The sequence below is a fragment of the Pistacia vera genome, unplaced genomic scaffold (genome assembly GCF_008641045.1).
Source record: "Pistacia vera cultivar Batoury unplaced genomic scaffold, PisVer_v2 Contig188, whole genome shotgun sequence".
NCBI classification, from domain to species: Eukaryota; Viridiplantae; Streptophyta; class Magnoliopsida; order Sapindales; family Anacardiaceae; genus Pistacia; species Pistacia vera.
Genome location: NW_022195981.1, coordinates 1,145,669 through 1,160,004, shown reverse-complemented (window position 1 = coordinate 1,160,004; position 14,336 = coordinate 1,145,669). Strand labels below are relative to the sequence as shown.

General features: G+C 33.6%; 2 protein-coding genes and 1 long non-coding RNA gene across 3 annotated transcripts; 1 reads left to right on the top strand and 2 right to left on the bottom strand.

Annotated features, from left to right (window-relative positions):
• The first annotated feature begins 3,643 nt into the window (after positions 1–3,643).
• LOC116126938 lies at positions 3,644–4,204 on the top strand. The gene is made up of 3 exons (XR_004127561.1): positions 3,644–3,731; positions 3,870–3,924; positions 4,117–4,204. It is a non-coding gene; the product is annotated as an uncharacterized LOC116126938 (long non-coding RNA).
• Positions 4,205–6,081: 1,877 nt separating this feature from the next.
• On the bottom strand, positions 6,082–6,711 carry LOC116126996. Its single transcript, XM_031412661.1, has one exon. It carries the CDS (start codon positions 6,709–6,711, stop codon positions 6,082–6,084), a length of 630 nt encoding a protein of 209 aa, XP_031268521.1.
• A 6,060-nt stretch (positions 6,712–12,771) lies between these two features.
• LOC116126995 lies at positions 12,772–13,401 on the bottom strand. Its single transcript, XM_031412660.1, has one exon. The coding sequence runs from the start codon at positions 13,399–13,401 to the stop codon at positions 12,772–12,774; it is 630 nt and encodes a 209-aa protein (XP_031268520.1).
• Between the last annotated feature and the right edge of the window lie 935 nt (positions 13,402–14,336).

Genomic DNA, 14,336 nt, shown 5'->3' with positions numbered 1-14,336 from the left:
AAAAAAATCCGCTGAATTATAAACAACAAGAAGACATTGATATGGTATATAACTATAAATATATTCCTATTAAAAATGCTTATGAAATCAACATAGTATTGTTGAATGGAAAAACACTAAGCTTTACTGAAAGCAGAAATTTAAAAACTTCTCAGCTTCTCCAATTTTTTCCTATAAAAAAAGAGTATGGACCAAATTTAGAGATGGCTATGGGCCCAAGATTTTTGGATACCTGACCCGAAAAGGCCGGGCTTTACCCGTAAGTGACGGGCTTGGGCTTGGGCCTGGGCCTGGGCTTGATTTCAAGGCCCGACCACAGGTACGGGCTGGGTATGGGTATATCTTCAGTCTCGGCCCAGCCCGAAAATTTTAGTGTCAATTTTACTAATTTACCCTTATACTATATATTTAATTACAGTATTATCCTAAGTATATATATCCATTTTTCCCAAACCCTAACCTCTTTCTCATCCCATTCCCTAAACTCTCCCCACCTGCTGCCCTTCCTAACATATATCTCTCTCCATTTGCAATTCTGCAATCTGCATCTCCGTCGCCACCGCCTGCTTAGATAAGTAAGACTCTTGACTCTTTTTTTTTTTTTTTGGTGCTTTTCATTTGTCATCGAAAATCTGTGGGTTTCGTTTTTGAGATGGTTTTTTATTTTTGAAGTTCTGAATCTTTTGGGTTCTGGAGTGGAAGAAATTGAATGAATGAATGTTTTGCTTGGGATAAAAAGATGTTGAAAGGTTGATTTTTTGAGATGTTCTGGTTGTTTATGTGGGAGCGTTTTCATTTTTTTTGACTGTATGGAGATGGACTCCCTTAAGACTTGTTTTAATGGGGTTTTGGGTTAATTTAATTTCAGGAGTCTGTAGCTTTTCTTTTGCAGTTTCCAGCAAAGTTGCAGTCTGTGCAGAGTTGGGTGTACTGCAATGGAAGCTCGGGACTGTTAATGCAGTTCTGTTTTTGAAATTGCAGTTTCCATCAGATGTGGAGAAAAGGTTTATGGTTATAAGAGTTTCAATCTTGTTATAGTTAATTCGTTATCCCTCCGGTTGTTCTGTTCTGTTAATTTGTTGTTCGTTTCTAGAGAACATTTTTACTAGAATATTTTATGTGAGCTTCAGTGGTCCCAAACCTTTTTGTTGGTTCCTAACCTTTCGTAGATCAGCACTTGGTTTTTACTTTTTACTAGACTTATCACACGCATCAAAACAAACAAACGAAGCATACAAGGGGAGAGAGAGAGAGAGAGAGGAGTTAAAATACTCAACAAAGTTCTTGCAAGCAATTATAAGTCCCAAAAAACAAACTTACATACTCTTAATAAAAACATCAGGCTAATCCTATTCCCACCAGTCCACAACCAAAAGCCAGATATCCCAAATTTTCACTTGAAGTAGCTTGCTGAATGTTGATTCTTAGCTTTGGAGTTGTTTCATATAAAGTTGTTCTTGTCAGTGATAGGCTGATTTTTCTCCAAAAATAATTCGTGCTTCCATATCATAATGTAAATCTCTGTTGCAGGTGGTAGAGATTGGCAAGGGGAGTAAAGTGAAATACGAACTCGACAAGACTAGTGGTCTTATAAAAGTGAGATTCTCTTCTTCTTCTTTTATTAAATTTCCTTGAACCCTTGAATTAGATTTAAAATATTGCTATTAAAATATAATTTTATCTTATCCTATTAGTTTTTTTTTGTTTTTTGTTTTTGTCTTAATCATCCAACTTATGTTATTAGTAATAACTGAGCTTGAAGGAGTATTGTAGTTGACTTTCATATGTTGCATAAAAATAGTGAGTGGACAGATTGAATGAGTTGAGTAATTGAATTTGACTAGGGGTGGTTTTTTTTTATAATGTAGAGGTTGGTAAGATTCTGATGGTAGTACATCAAAATGCTGTCACATGTTCCCCGACTGGAGCTTGCAAAACTTAAGGAGAGGTGGACTTACCCGACTGGAGCTTGCAAAACTTAAGGAGACAACAACTTAGAAATTTGTGATAGATTTTATTGTTTTGTATTTGTTCAGATTTTACTGTCTCAATTTGCTTGTTGCTCTTATGGTTATGTTATACTTTAAAAATGGATGAATGCACTTTGTCGAATGTTATTCATATATTTGGTAAGTATTCAAAAATAAATTAATGTTTAAAAACTGTTTCTAAAATTAAAAATATAAAAATAATTGACATTATAAAAAAATGGGGGCTTGCGCCGGGCCTGTGGCCATAAAAAGCCCGTCGGACTGGGCCTGGACTTTGCCTATCATACCTATGGCGAGCTCGGGCCGGGCTTGGGCCTGGGCCATCAGGTCGGACTTGGGCCTGGGCCAAGGGGTACCCGGTCCCTGCGAAGCCCATTGCCATCACTAACCAAATTCTTTATAAAATAGCAAATTTATATTTAATTTGTTTACATCTATAAAAATTAATACTTTTAATAGCATTTTTCTATTGACAGAATCAGCTTTACTTGCATATTACAGATTACTCAACCATCCTCAATTTTGCATAATCCAATTGCTTTATAAGCTTGATTGAATTGAACAATCTTCTGGTAAGACAATTCAAAAATTTATCTGATACCGAAATAATAAGATGACTGAACAATCAAGAAACAATTGATACGAAAAACCACCACTGAATGTATCAAGTTCAGATACTGGATTGAATAAGCAACCACAAAAGGTTCTTAAACTTTTATTTAATGAAAATAATCATAAAAAAACTGCCTTATTACGGCTATAACAGCCTTTTTATAGTTTGCCCTAATAAAAAAAAATCAAAGAAAAAGAACATTAAACAATTATCACCAAAAGGTCCCAAAACATACAAAAAGTTGCAGATAAATCCAAAAAACTCTAGAAGTTTGCAAACACACCTGCAAACATAAAAAAAAAGCCTAAAAACCCATTTAAACGATTCCGAAAGCTAAAAAATGGCAAAACTCATGATTGCCACAAGCCTAACTTATTTGATCGTTTCGGAGTGCCACGCCAAAATTCATCGCATTCTGACATCGTCAGCACTATTCATCACTGTTTATATGATACTGTTCATTAATGCATCATTAACATTATCCCTTAACTTTGTGGCTGCAAACCAAATCAAATCAGATTTACACTGAGAAATTCTCTAAACATTTTATTTCTGTCATAAAAAGATGCCCAAAACTCATGATTGCCACAAGCCTAACTTATTTGACCGTTTCGGAGTGCCACACCAAAATTCGTCGCATTCTAACATCGTCGACACTATTAACACTGTTCACTATTTATCACTGTTTATATGACACTGTTCATTAATGCATCATTATCTCTTAACTTTGTGGCTGCAAACCAAATCAAATCAGATCTACACTGGGAACTTATTTAAAAATTTTATTTCTGTCATAAAAAGATGCCCAAAACAAAACTAGAGTTCTTCATAAATAGAAAATGTATTTTCTTTTTCTAAATAGAACATATAGTTGAAAAATCTTGTTCCTAATTAGCAAATTTAACCCTAACCCTTGGTAAGAGGATTAGGTTATGTACTTTATATGGCTTGATTATATTAATATGCATGTATTTGATGGCTTCAGGTAGATTATGGAACGGCTATTCCTCTACCTTTCAACATGGAGATTCTGAAACATGCAAGATTTTGCTGCATGCGAAGGTTCCTCCCAAAGTTAAATTCCACAACATATGTGGGATCAATCTTGAGACACCTCACAGTGTTGGGTATGGTTTTTATTTTAAATGTTCCATCAACAGTTAAGCTAGAAACATGTAGCATTAGGTTGAAGCTTAAGAACTTAAAGAATTTTTGCTATTTCTAGGCGGGTATTTGTCTTCTTTGATTTTACATTTACTGTGCAGTTATGGAAGTGAAGATGCACCTGTTGCAGATTTATCAGAACTAAGATTTCTCCAGGTCATTGTCCTCTAAATATTCCTTCTCATGTTATGTAGTGTAATTTCTGAAGTTAATATGTAACAGGTGTTATATATGGCATAGTTTTCTCCTCTTTTCATTTTTATCTTAATGTCTTATCGGTATGTAATGAATTTTTGCTTTTAGTGATGTATTGGTTGCAAAATTTCATATACCTTTGTATATTTGCAGGCTAAATATGTATGTGTTGATGGCGGTGGGACTGTTCCAACTGAATCAGCCAAGGTTCTCTAGCTTCCGTGTTAAACGATTATTTCCGATGTGATGATCAACCATATTAATTATGCTATGAAAATTAAAAACTGAAGCTGTCATTTGATTAATATTGTTGTGACTAGACAATTACGTTGATGTCAGCTCAACAAGTGTCTAAAAGATAAAGTGTACTAGCTGTTAAGCCCATACTACCTCAAATATATTTATACCAACCCTATCTCCTTTTAAGAGATGGACAGATGAGAGCTCTCCATGTGTTGTGGCAACTTGCAAAACATTCATTACATTGACCTCAAAGGTGTATAAATAGACACCTCTCTTCATGAAAAGGGGCCTGAGCAGATGAGAGTTAGACGTAGATTTGAGTTTTATTATCTTTCTCTGTAAACAAAGTTTTTCTCTATCTTTGTATGTCTTACGGGCAATATCATAGAAATAGTTAGAGAATAGCAAAATAACAGTAGATGTAAGATCCGTTTTAAGCATCCGAACCACTTTAAAAACCTCTTTTGCCAATCTTTTATTTATGTTTTTTGCAAACATATATAATCTCAGCACTATATTTAAATCTCATGAATCCATCACGTGTAATTTCTAAGATTCTCTTAGCACTTTACACGTGTGAGTCGTTGGAGTCAAAATCAAGTACCAACAACTATAATAAGATTAAGTGGCAAAATCAAGGTGCTTCTTTGTTTACTGATGGCATGATTTTCTATGTGCGCATATATATATGTGCTCTTGTGGCATGTGTACTTTCAAGCGTGTTTCATACACAGTTATTTTTCCTGTCACTGAACTGACAACTCATCTGTGTTATATAGTGTATCAGAACTGGGAATGTGGAGAAATGTTGACTGGTTGGCTAACAATCAACTAGAACTCTTAGGTGTATTATTTAAGAGGTTTTGAATTTGATTTATCTAGATTGTTAATAAGAGTGGCCATTGAGGGAATTTACTCGATTGTCAACTTTAAGACTCCGGGGAATTAGTTGAGATGTGCGTAAGCTTAAAAAAAATGTTGACAAGAAGTAGTGTGATATAGACATAAAACTTGAGTGCCCTGGGGCTTTTGAGGATATTATTTATCATAATCATAAGTTTTATGTTCTACTCTTCTTTGGTTGTGCTGTAACTATGAAGTCTGAATCTCTGGTTGTTACTCAAGTTGGAACTGATGCTGCGTCAGAGCTTAATGTTTGCTGCGGAAGATTGTTCGCATTGCTGGGTAGAGTTGAATAATCATTTGTTTGTGATTATTAAGGTTTAACTGATTTGCTGGCTATTGGTTAAAGAGTTTCCGAAATGTAAAGGGGGTTTATTATGCATTTCCTATGTCTTTTGACTGTTACCCAGGACACAATACTTTAAAAATATGATCGACTTGGGCCTCTCTCAGAATTTCCAGGCTATTTAAACCTTTCCTGGCCTCCACCAGCTTGGTTAAAGTAAGTGTTTCTTTGTTCTAGCTGTTTCAATTTTCAACTGAAATGCATCTTAATTAGCCTTCTCTGTGTGGTTCTATCTCCATAGCATGAAATTAGTCAATTCTCAAGTATATTTTTTGTATTATTACTCATGTGGTCTGTTTCTGATTATCTCAAACAGTAAACTTTAGAAAAATATGAACCGTTTACTGTTTATGAGTCTGTTTTTCACTTTAAAATATTTTGATACTGTAAATGAGTCGTTTAAGCTCTTTTAAAACCATGTGATTTAACAGCTGATACTATGGATGAATATACAACTTAATTGACTTAATTATCATATGATTAATTCACTACAAAATTGCCAACACAAAGAAGTTTCATCTTAGTCACCTTCTATATATACACTACTCTCATAGATAACAAACTAAAAAAGTTGCTAATAATGAATCAACACCAACCATAATCTAACTTAGTGCTTAGCTAATTAATTAAAGTGCTTCCAAAGCACCCACTAGAGCAAATAATTCATAATCTACACAATGAAATGCCCCACCATCTCCACATCCACACTCTTCATGATGACCTCTCTTCTTCAACCTCTCATTTCTTTTCATCTCCACCAGCTTTGGAACTTCAACTTTCATGGCTACTTGCACAGAAGGAGGCTTAACATCTTCGTTATAAACCCTAGTATTATTACTTTGCTTTGAAGGCATCACAACCCAGTTTTCTATCTCCATTTTTGGTGATTCAAGGACTTTTTCCCATGAAATTTCAGCTCTTCCCAAGAGTTGTGACTTGCATTTTTTCCCAAGAAATGATGGGGTTGTCCTTCTCCACCTCAGCTCAAAAACTACACTTTGTTGCTTCAAGTTGGAGATGGAGTCTTCACTTCCTAAACACTCCAATGAGAAGGACTCATTCCAGATGAGATTACCAGAGCTTGGTGAGATCTCTTTTGTGTTTAGTTGAATTCTCTTGTTGTTGCCTGCAGAGAGATAGTATCTAACAAAGAGTCCACCTTTGCTGATGGACTTATTGAACTCAATGTTTTTGGCTTTTATGATTCTTAGTTCACAAGAAAGTGAAGAAAGATACTGAGGAGGATGAGCAACCATTGTTGTGATCTAGAATATAACTTCTAGGTATCAGCTAGTCCAACTGGTTGAATTTCTCGTGAGATTTATATAGGTTTCAGAATCGAATTTCGAGAGAAGGGTTTGGTTTCTCTAAGCTTAGAATTGAAAAGGAGTTTGTTTGTGAAGAAGGGTTTGAGATTATGAGGGTATATATATATAGTTGGTTCATGCATAGGAAGACAATTGAAAGAGAAGGTGGTGTTTGCTTTTATTAGAAAGCTTAATATAAGTCCATAAAGAAATGAAGAAAGTGCGGTTAGATTGAGCACCTAGATCATAGTTTTAATATAAAGTATAATATAATGTTAAGAGATCCATGAAGGGAATCATAGGAGATTGTGAAGAAGATTATATTGAAGTAAAATAAGCTCTTAGGAAGCATGAAGAGGCGGATATCATAAAAATAACCCTTTGCAAGTAGGCATTTGCATTAGTGTTATTGGGTTCAAGTGCTTTCAGGATTCTAGTTGATCTCTGTAGATGTGATAAGAAAATCTGTATATGGAAGTTATAGCTGGAGTTTTGACTGTCAAAAAGAGTGGTTTTGCCCAATCAATTGCATGCCCACCTGGAAAATCTTGTGGATGTATACGTATATCATTTCTTGATTGTGCTATACACCTTGATCATGTTTATCTTCTATATACTTCTATCATTTTAATGTCAGTACTTCATTTACTTTTTTGTATTAAACTAAGACTATTGAGAACTGTTTAGTGTTTCCACAAATTATATCACTTAATTCATCTTCTTGTATTTAAGGTAACTGGAATAAAAAATACAAGTATAATATTGGGTGACTAGGGGTGTCATGGTCAGCTTATGTGCACCTTGACTAATCCCTCGAGACCCTGAAGTCAAAGACCGAGTAAACCTTCCAATGGCCAACTCTATTAGCAACTGAAGGGAATCGAATTCAAAATCTCTTGAATAATACACCTAAGAGTTTATATCCCCACCTGACCATGCAGGGGTGGTTACATACAAGTATAAATATTATTATTATTCCTCCATCAGTTTTGTCATCCCTCAACATGGCCTTGCATTATAAAGTTGATATATAGTTAACCATCGAATTTAATGCAAGTTGAAAGAGTTCTGTATAGTTGTAAACCACAAGTGAATAAAACTTAACACAGGCCTAGAGAGATTTGTGTTAACACTTGACGTTGTAAATTTCACGTTATAAGTTTATAATTTTTACGTTGATGTAATATATTGCTACAATGTTGTACTATAACAAAACCAATATGTATAGGGCTATAAAATAAACAAAATTTTTTACTTAATTTTTTGATACTGTTAATGGATTGTTTTAAGTTCTCTTTAAAATCTAAGTAATTTAATAATTGATATTTCAAGATTGGGGTTTGGGGTTAGGAGTTAAGGTTTAGAGGTTTTATATAACCAGGGGCGGATCCAGCCTAGTTTTGGGTGGGCTCTCAATTTTTTTTTTTTTTTTTTAAATACTAATATGTATAATGGCTAGATTTTGACCTACCCTAACAAAAATATTAATGTACAATTAGTTTTTATTTTAGCCCACCCTAATAGAAATTTCTGGATCCGCTATTGCATATAACCCTAGACATCCAATATAGAAATACACTTAACACATGCGCATACTATAAAAAGACCAACAAAAAGCAAAAAATTTAGAGGTGTTGAAGAGTTTAGGGGTTACATGTAACCCTATGCATCCAATATAGAAATACACTTAACACATTCCTGATTCATAAAACAAGCCTAATGTTTCCCAACAAAGTCATTCATGAATTCAGTATCAGCATAAATAAATCAAAGAAATGGATGTTAATATCAAAATTATCTCCACTTGGCGTACTAAAAAAACGGAATTTAATAATAATAAAAAGAGTAAACGACAAGTTTCCACCCTTGATTTCATAAATTCCACATTCCCATCCTTATATTAATGTTGTTTCATTTTTTTAACAGTTACGGGTTAAGACTCTCATTTACTATATTTTAAAACACCCTCATATCCAAGAAATAATTAAAATCGGAATCCTAACAAGGAAAAACTCAAATCAATCCAAATTAATAAAAGTCAAAATAAATGTTAATAATAGATTGGATCTAAAATTTTAATGATATAATCCCTCTCAATCAAGCAACACCCACCCTCTTTGTGTAATTTTTTTTGTTGTTTTTGTATTCTGGTAAAAAAAAATTGGGTCATGTTTCTGTTGAATTTGTTGATGAAGATCTAAGTTGTTTATTTTGTTGATTAATCCGTAGTTGACGAAGTTGTAAAGAGATTTGTTTAATTTTGTTGATGGGTTATTGCGGCTGATGAAGTTGAAATGAAAGGGATAGATCGAGAGAATGAAGAGTTTATATATTTCTCTTTTCTTTTTACCTGGGTTATTAAGGGTCTGTTTTTGAATTTTTTTTCTTAAAGTTTATTTTGAAAACAACTTAACAAGTAAAGTATGGCAAGGGGAGATGAAGAAGATAAAGACGGGAGGAGGATTGGAGGAGGGGGGATGAAGAAGAAGAAGAGTATGGACCAAATTTTTATTAAGGATCTATTTTTTCCTATAAAAAAAGAGTATGGACCAAATTCTTTATAAAATAGCAAATTTATATTTAATTTGTTTACATTATGAAAATTAATTATTTAATAGCATTTTTCTGTTAACAAAATAAGCTTTACTTGCATATTACAGATTATTCAACCATCCTCAATTTTGCGTAATCCGATTGCTTTATAAGCTTGATTGAATTGAACAATCTTCTGGTAAGACAATTCAAAAATTTATCTAATGCCAAAATAATAAGATGAACAATTGATACGAAAAACCACCACCGAATGTATCAAGTTCGGATACTGGATTGAATAAGCAACCACAAAAAGTTCTTAAACTTTTATTTGATAAAAATAATCATAAAAAACTGTCTTATTACGGCTATAACAGCCTTTTTATAGTTTGCCTTAGTAAAAAAAACCAAGAAAAAGAACATTAAACAATAAAAAAAAAAAACCAAGAAAAAGAACATTAAACAATTATCACAAAAGGTCCCAAAACATACAAAAAGTTTAAATAAATCCAAAAAACTCTAGAAGTTTGTAAACACACCTGCAAAACATAAAAAACGCCTAAAAACCCATCTAAACGATTCCGAAAGGCTAAAAAATGACAAAACTCATAATTGCCACAAGCCTAACTTATTTGACCGTTTCGGAGTGCCATGCCAAAATTCGTCACATTCTGACATCATCGGCACTATTCAACACTGTTCATTAATGCATCATTATCTCTTTAACTTTGCGGCTGCAAACCAAATCAAATCAGATTTACACTGAGAAATTATCTAAAAATTTTATTTCTGTCATAAAAATATGACCAAAACAAAACCAGAATTCTTCATAAATAGAAAATGTATTTTCTTTTTCTAAACAGAACATATAGTTGAAAAATCTTGCTCCTAATTAGCAAATTTAACCCTGACCTTTGGTAAGAGTATTAGGTTATGTACTTTATATGGCTTGATTATATTAATATGCATGTATTTGATGGTTTCAGGTAGATTATGGAACGGCTATTCCTCTACCTTTCAATATGGAGATTCTGAAACACGCAAGATTTTGCTGCATGCGAAGGTTCCTCCCAAAGTTAAATTCCACAACATATGTGGGATCAATCTTGAGACCCCTCACAGTGTTGGGTATGGTTTTTATTTTAAATGTTCCATCAACAGTTAAGCTAGAAACATGTGGCATTAGGTTGAAGCTTAAGAACATAAGAATTTTTGTTACTTCTAGGTGGGTATTTGTCTTCTTTAATTTTACATTTACTGTGCAGTTATGGAAGTGAAGATGCACCTGTTGCAGATTTATCAGAACTAAGATTTCTCCAGGTCATTGTCCTCTAAATATTCCTTCTCATGTTATGTAGTGTAATTTCTGAAGTTAATATGTAACAGGTGTTATATATGGCATAGTTTTCTCTTCTTTTCATTTTTTTCTTAATGTCTTATTGGTATGTAATGAATTTTTGCTTTCAGTGATGTATTGGTTGCAAAATTTCATATATCTTTGTATATTTGCAGGCTAAATATGTATGTGTTCATGGCGGTGGGACTGTTCCAACTGAATCAGCCAAGGTTCTCTAGCTTCCGTGTTAAACGATTATTTCCGATGTGATGATCTACCATATTAATTATGCTATGAAAATTGAAAATTGAAGCTGTCATTTGATTACTATTTTTGTGACTACAAAATCACGCTGATGTCAACTTAACAAGTGTCTAAAAGACAAAATATACTAATTGCCAAACTCATACCGCCTCAAATATATTTATACCAACCCTATCTCATTTTAAGAGATGGATAGATGAGAGTTTTCCATGTGTCAAGGTAATTTGCAAAACACTTATTATATTGACCTCAAAGGTGTATAAATGAGCACATTTCTTCATGAAAAAAGGAGGCTGAGCAGATAAAAGCTAGACATAGATTTGAGCTTTATTATCTTTCTCTGTAAATAAAGTTTTTATCTATCTTTGTATGTCTTACGAGCAATATCATAGAAATAGCCAGAGAATAGCAAAATAACAGTAGATGTAGGATTCGTTTTAAGCATCCGAACCACTTTAAAAACTTCTTTTGGCAATCTTTTATTTATATTTTCTGTAAACATATATAATCTTAGCACCATATTTAAATCTTATGAATTCATCACGTGTAATTTCTAAGATTCTCTTAACACTTTACACATGCAAGTCGTTGGTATCAAAATCAAGCATCAACAACTATAATAAGACTAAGTGACAAAATCAATCTACTTCTTTGTTTACTGATGGCATGATTTTCTATGTGCGCATATATATATATATGTGCTCTTGTGGCATGTGTATTTCAAGTATGTTTCATACACAGTTATTTTTCCTGTCACTGAACTGACAACTCATGTGTGTTATATAGTGTATGGGATGTGGAGAAATGTTGACAAGAAAACCACCACTTGGCTAACAGTCAACTAGAACTCTTGGACATATTATTCAAGAGGTTTTGAATTTGATTTATATAGATTATTAATAAGAGTGACCACTGAGAAAATTTACTCGGCTGTCAACTTCAAGACCCCGGGGAATTAATTGAGACCTGCGTAAGCTTAAAAAAAATGTTGACAATAAGTAGTGTGATATAGACATAAAACTTGAGTGCCCTGGGGCTTTTAAGGATATTATTTATCATACTCATAAGTTTTATGTTCTGCTTTCCTTTGGTTGTGCTGTAACTGTGAAGTCTGAATCTGGTTGTTACTCAAGTTGGAACTGATGCTGCGTCAGAGCTTAATGTTTGCTGTGGTTGTTCGCATTGCTGGGTAGAGTTGAATAATCATTTGTTTATGATTATTAAGGTTTAAAGTGATTTGCTGGCTATTGGTTAAAGAGTTTCCGAGATGTAAAGGGGGTTTATTATGCATTTCCAATGTCTTTTGACTGTTACCCAGGACAAAATACTTTAAAAATATGATCGAGTTGGGCCTCTCTCAGAATTTCCAGGCTATTTAAACCTTTCCTGGCCTCCACCAGCTTGGTTAAAGTAAGTGTTTCTTTGTTCTAGCTGTTTCAATTTTCAACTGAAAATGCATCCTAATTAGCCTTCTCTGTGTGGTTCTATCTCCATAGCATGAAATTAGTCAATTCTCAGGTATATTTTTTGTGTTACTACTCATGTGGTCTGTTTCTGATTATCTCAAACAGTAAACTTTAGAAAAATATGAACCGTTTACAGTTTATGAGTAGGTTTTTTACTTTAAAATATTTTGATACTGTAAATGAGTCGTTTAAGCTCTTTTAAAACCAAGTGATTTAACAGCTGATATTATGGATGAAAATACAACTTAATTGACTTAATTATCATATGATTAATTCACTACAAAATTGCCAACACAAAGAAGTTTCATCTTAGTCACCTTCTATACACTACTCTCATAGATAACAAACTAAAAAAGTTGCTAATAACGAATCAACACCAACCATAATCTAACTTAGTGCTTAGCTAATTAATTAAAGTGCTTCCAAAGCACCCACTAGAGCAAATAATTCATAATCTACACAATGAAATGCCCCACCATCACCACATCCACACTCTTCATGATGACCTCTCTTCTTCAACCTCTCATTTCTTTTCATCTCCACCAGCGTTGGAACTTCAACTTTCATGGCTACTTGCACAGAAGGAGGCTTAACATCTTCGTTATAAACCCTAGTATTATTACTTTGCTTTGAAGGCATCACAACCCAGTTTTCTATCTCCATTTTTGGTGATTCAAGGACTTTTTCCCATGAAATTTCAGCTCTTCCCAAGAGTTGTGACTTGCATTTTTTCCCAAGAAATGATGGGGTTGTCCTTCTCCACCTCAGCTCAAAAACTACACTTTGTTGCTTCAAGTTGGAGATGGAGTCTTCACTTCCTAAACACTCCAATGAGAAGGACTCATTCCAGATGAGATTACCAGAGCTTGGTGAGATCTCTTTTGTGTTTAGTTGAATTCTCTTGTTGTTGCCTGCAGAGAGATAGTATCTAACAAAGAGTCCACCTTTGCTGATGGACTTATTGAACTCAATGTTTTTGGCTTTTATGATTCTTAGTTCACAAGAAAGTGAAGAAAGATACTGAGGAGGATGAGCAACCATTGTTGTGATCTATAATATAACTTCTAGGTATCAGCTAGTCCAACTGGTTGAATTTCTCGTGAGATTTATATAGGTTTCAGAATCGAATTTCGAGAGAAGGGTTTGGTTTCTCTAAGCTTAGAATTGAAAAGGAGTTTGTTTGTGAAGAAGGGTTTGAGATTATGAGGGTATATATATATAGTTGGTTCATGCATAGGAAGACAATTGAAAGAGAAGGTGGTGTTTGCTTTTATTAGAAAGCTTAATATAAGTCCATAAAGAAATGAAGAAAGTGCGGTTAGATTGAGCACCTAGATCTTAGTTTTAATATAAAGTATAATATAATGTTAAGAGATCCATGAAGGGAATCATAGGAGATTGTGAAGAAGATTATATTGAATTAAAATAAGCTCTTAGGAAGCATGAAGAGGCGGATATCATAAAAATAACCCTTTGCAAGTTGGCATTTGCATTAGTGTTATTGGGTTCAAGTGCTTTCAGGATTCTAGTTGATCTCTGTAGATGTCATAAGATAGTCTGTATATGGAAGTTATAGCTGGAGTTTTGACTGTCAAAAAGAGGGGTTTTACCCAATCAATTGCATGCCCACCTGGAAAATTTTGTGGATGTAAACGTATATCATTTCTTTATTGTGCTATACACTTTGATCATGTTTATCTTCTATCTACTTGTATCATTTTAATGTCAGTACTACAGTACTCTTACTTCATTTACTTTTTTGGATTAAACTAAGACTATTGAGAGCTGTTTAAAGTTTCACTTAATTCATCTTCTTGTATTTAAGGTAACTGGAATAAAAAATACAAGTATAATATATATGTTTTGTTTTTGGGCAACTAGGGTTGTTTTAGTCAGTTTGTGTGCACATTGACTAATCTTTCGGGACCCTGAAATCAAAAACCGAGTAAACCTTCTAATGGTCAACTCTATTAGCA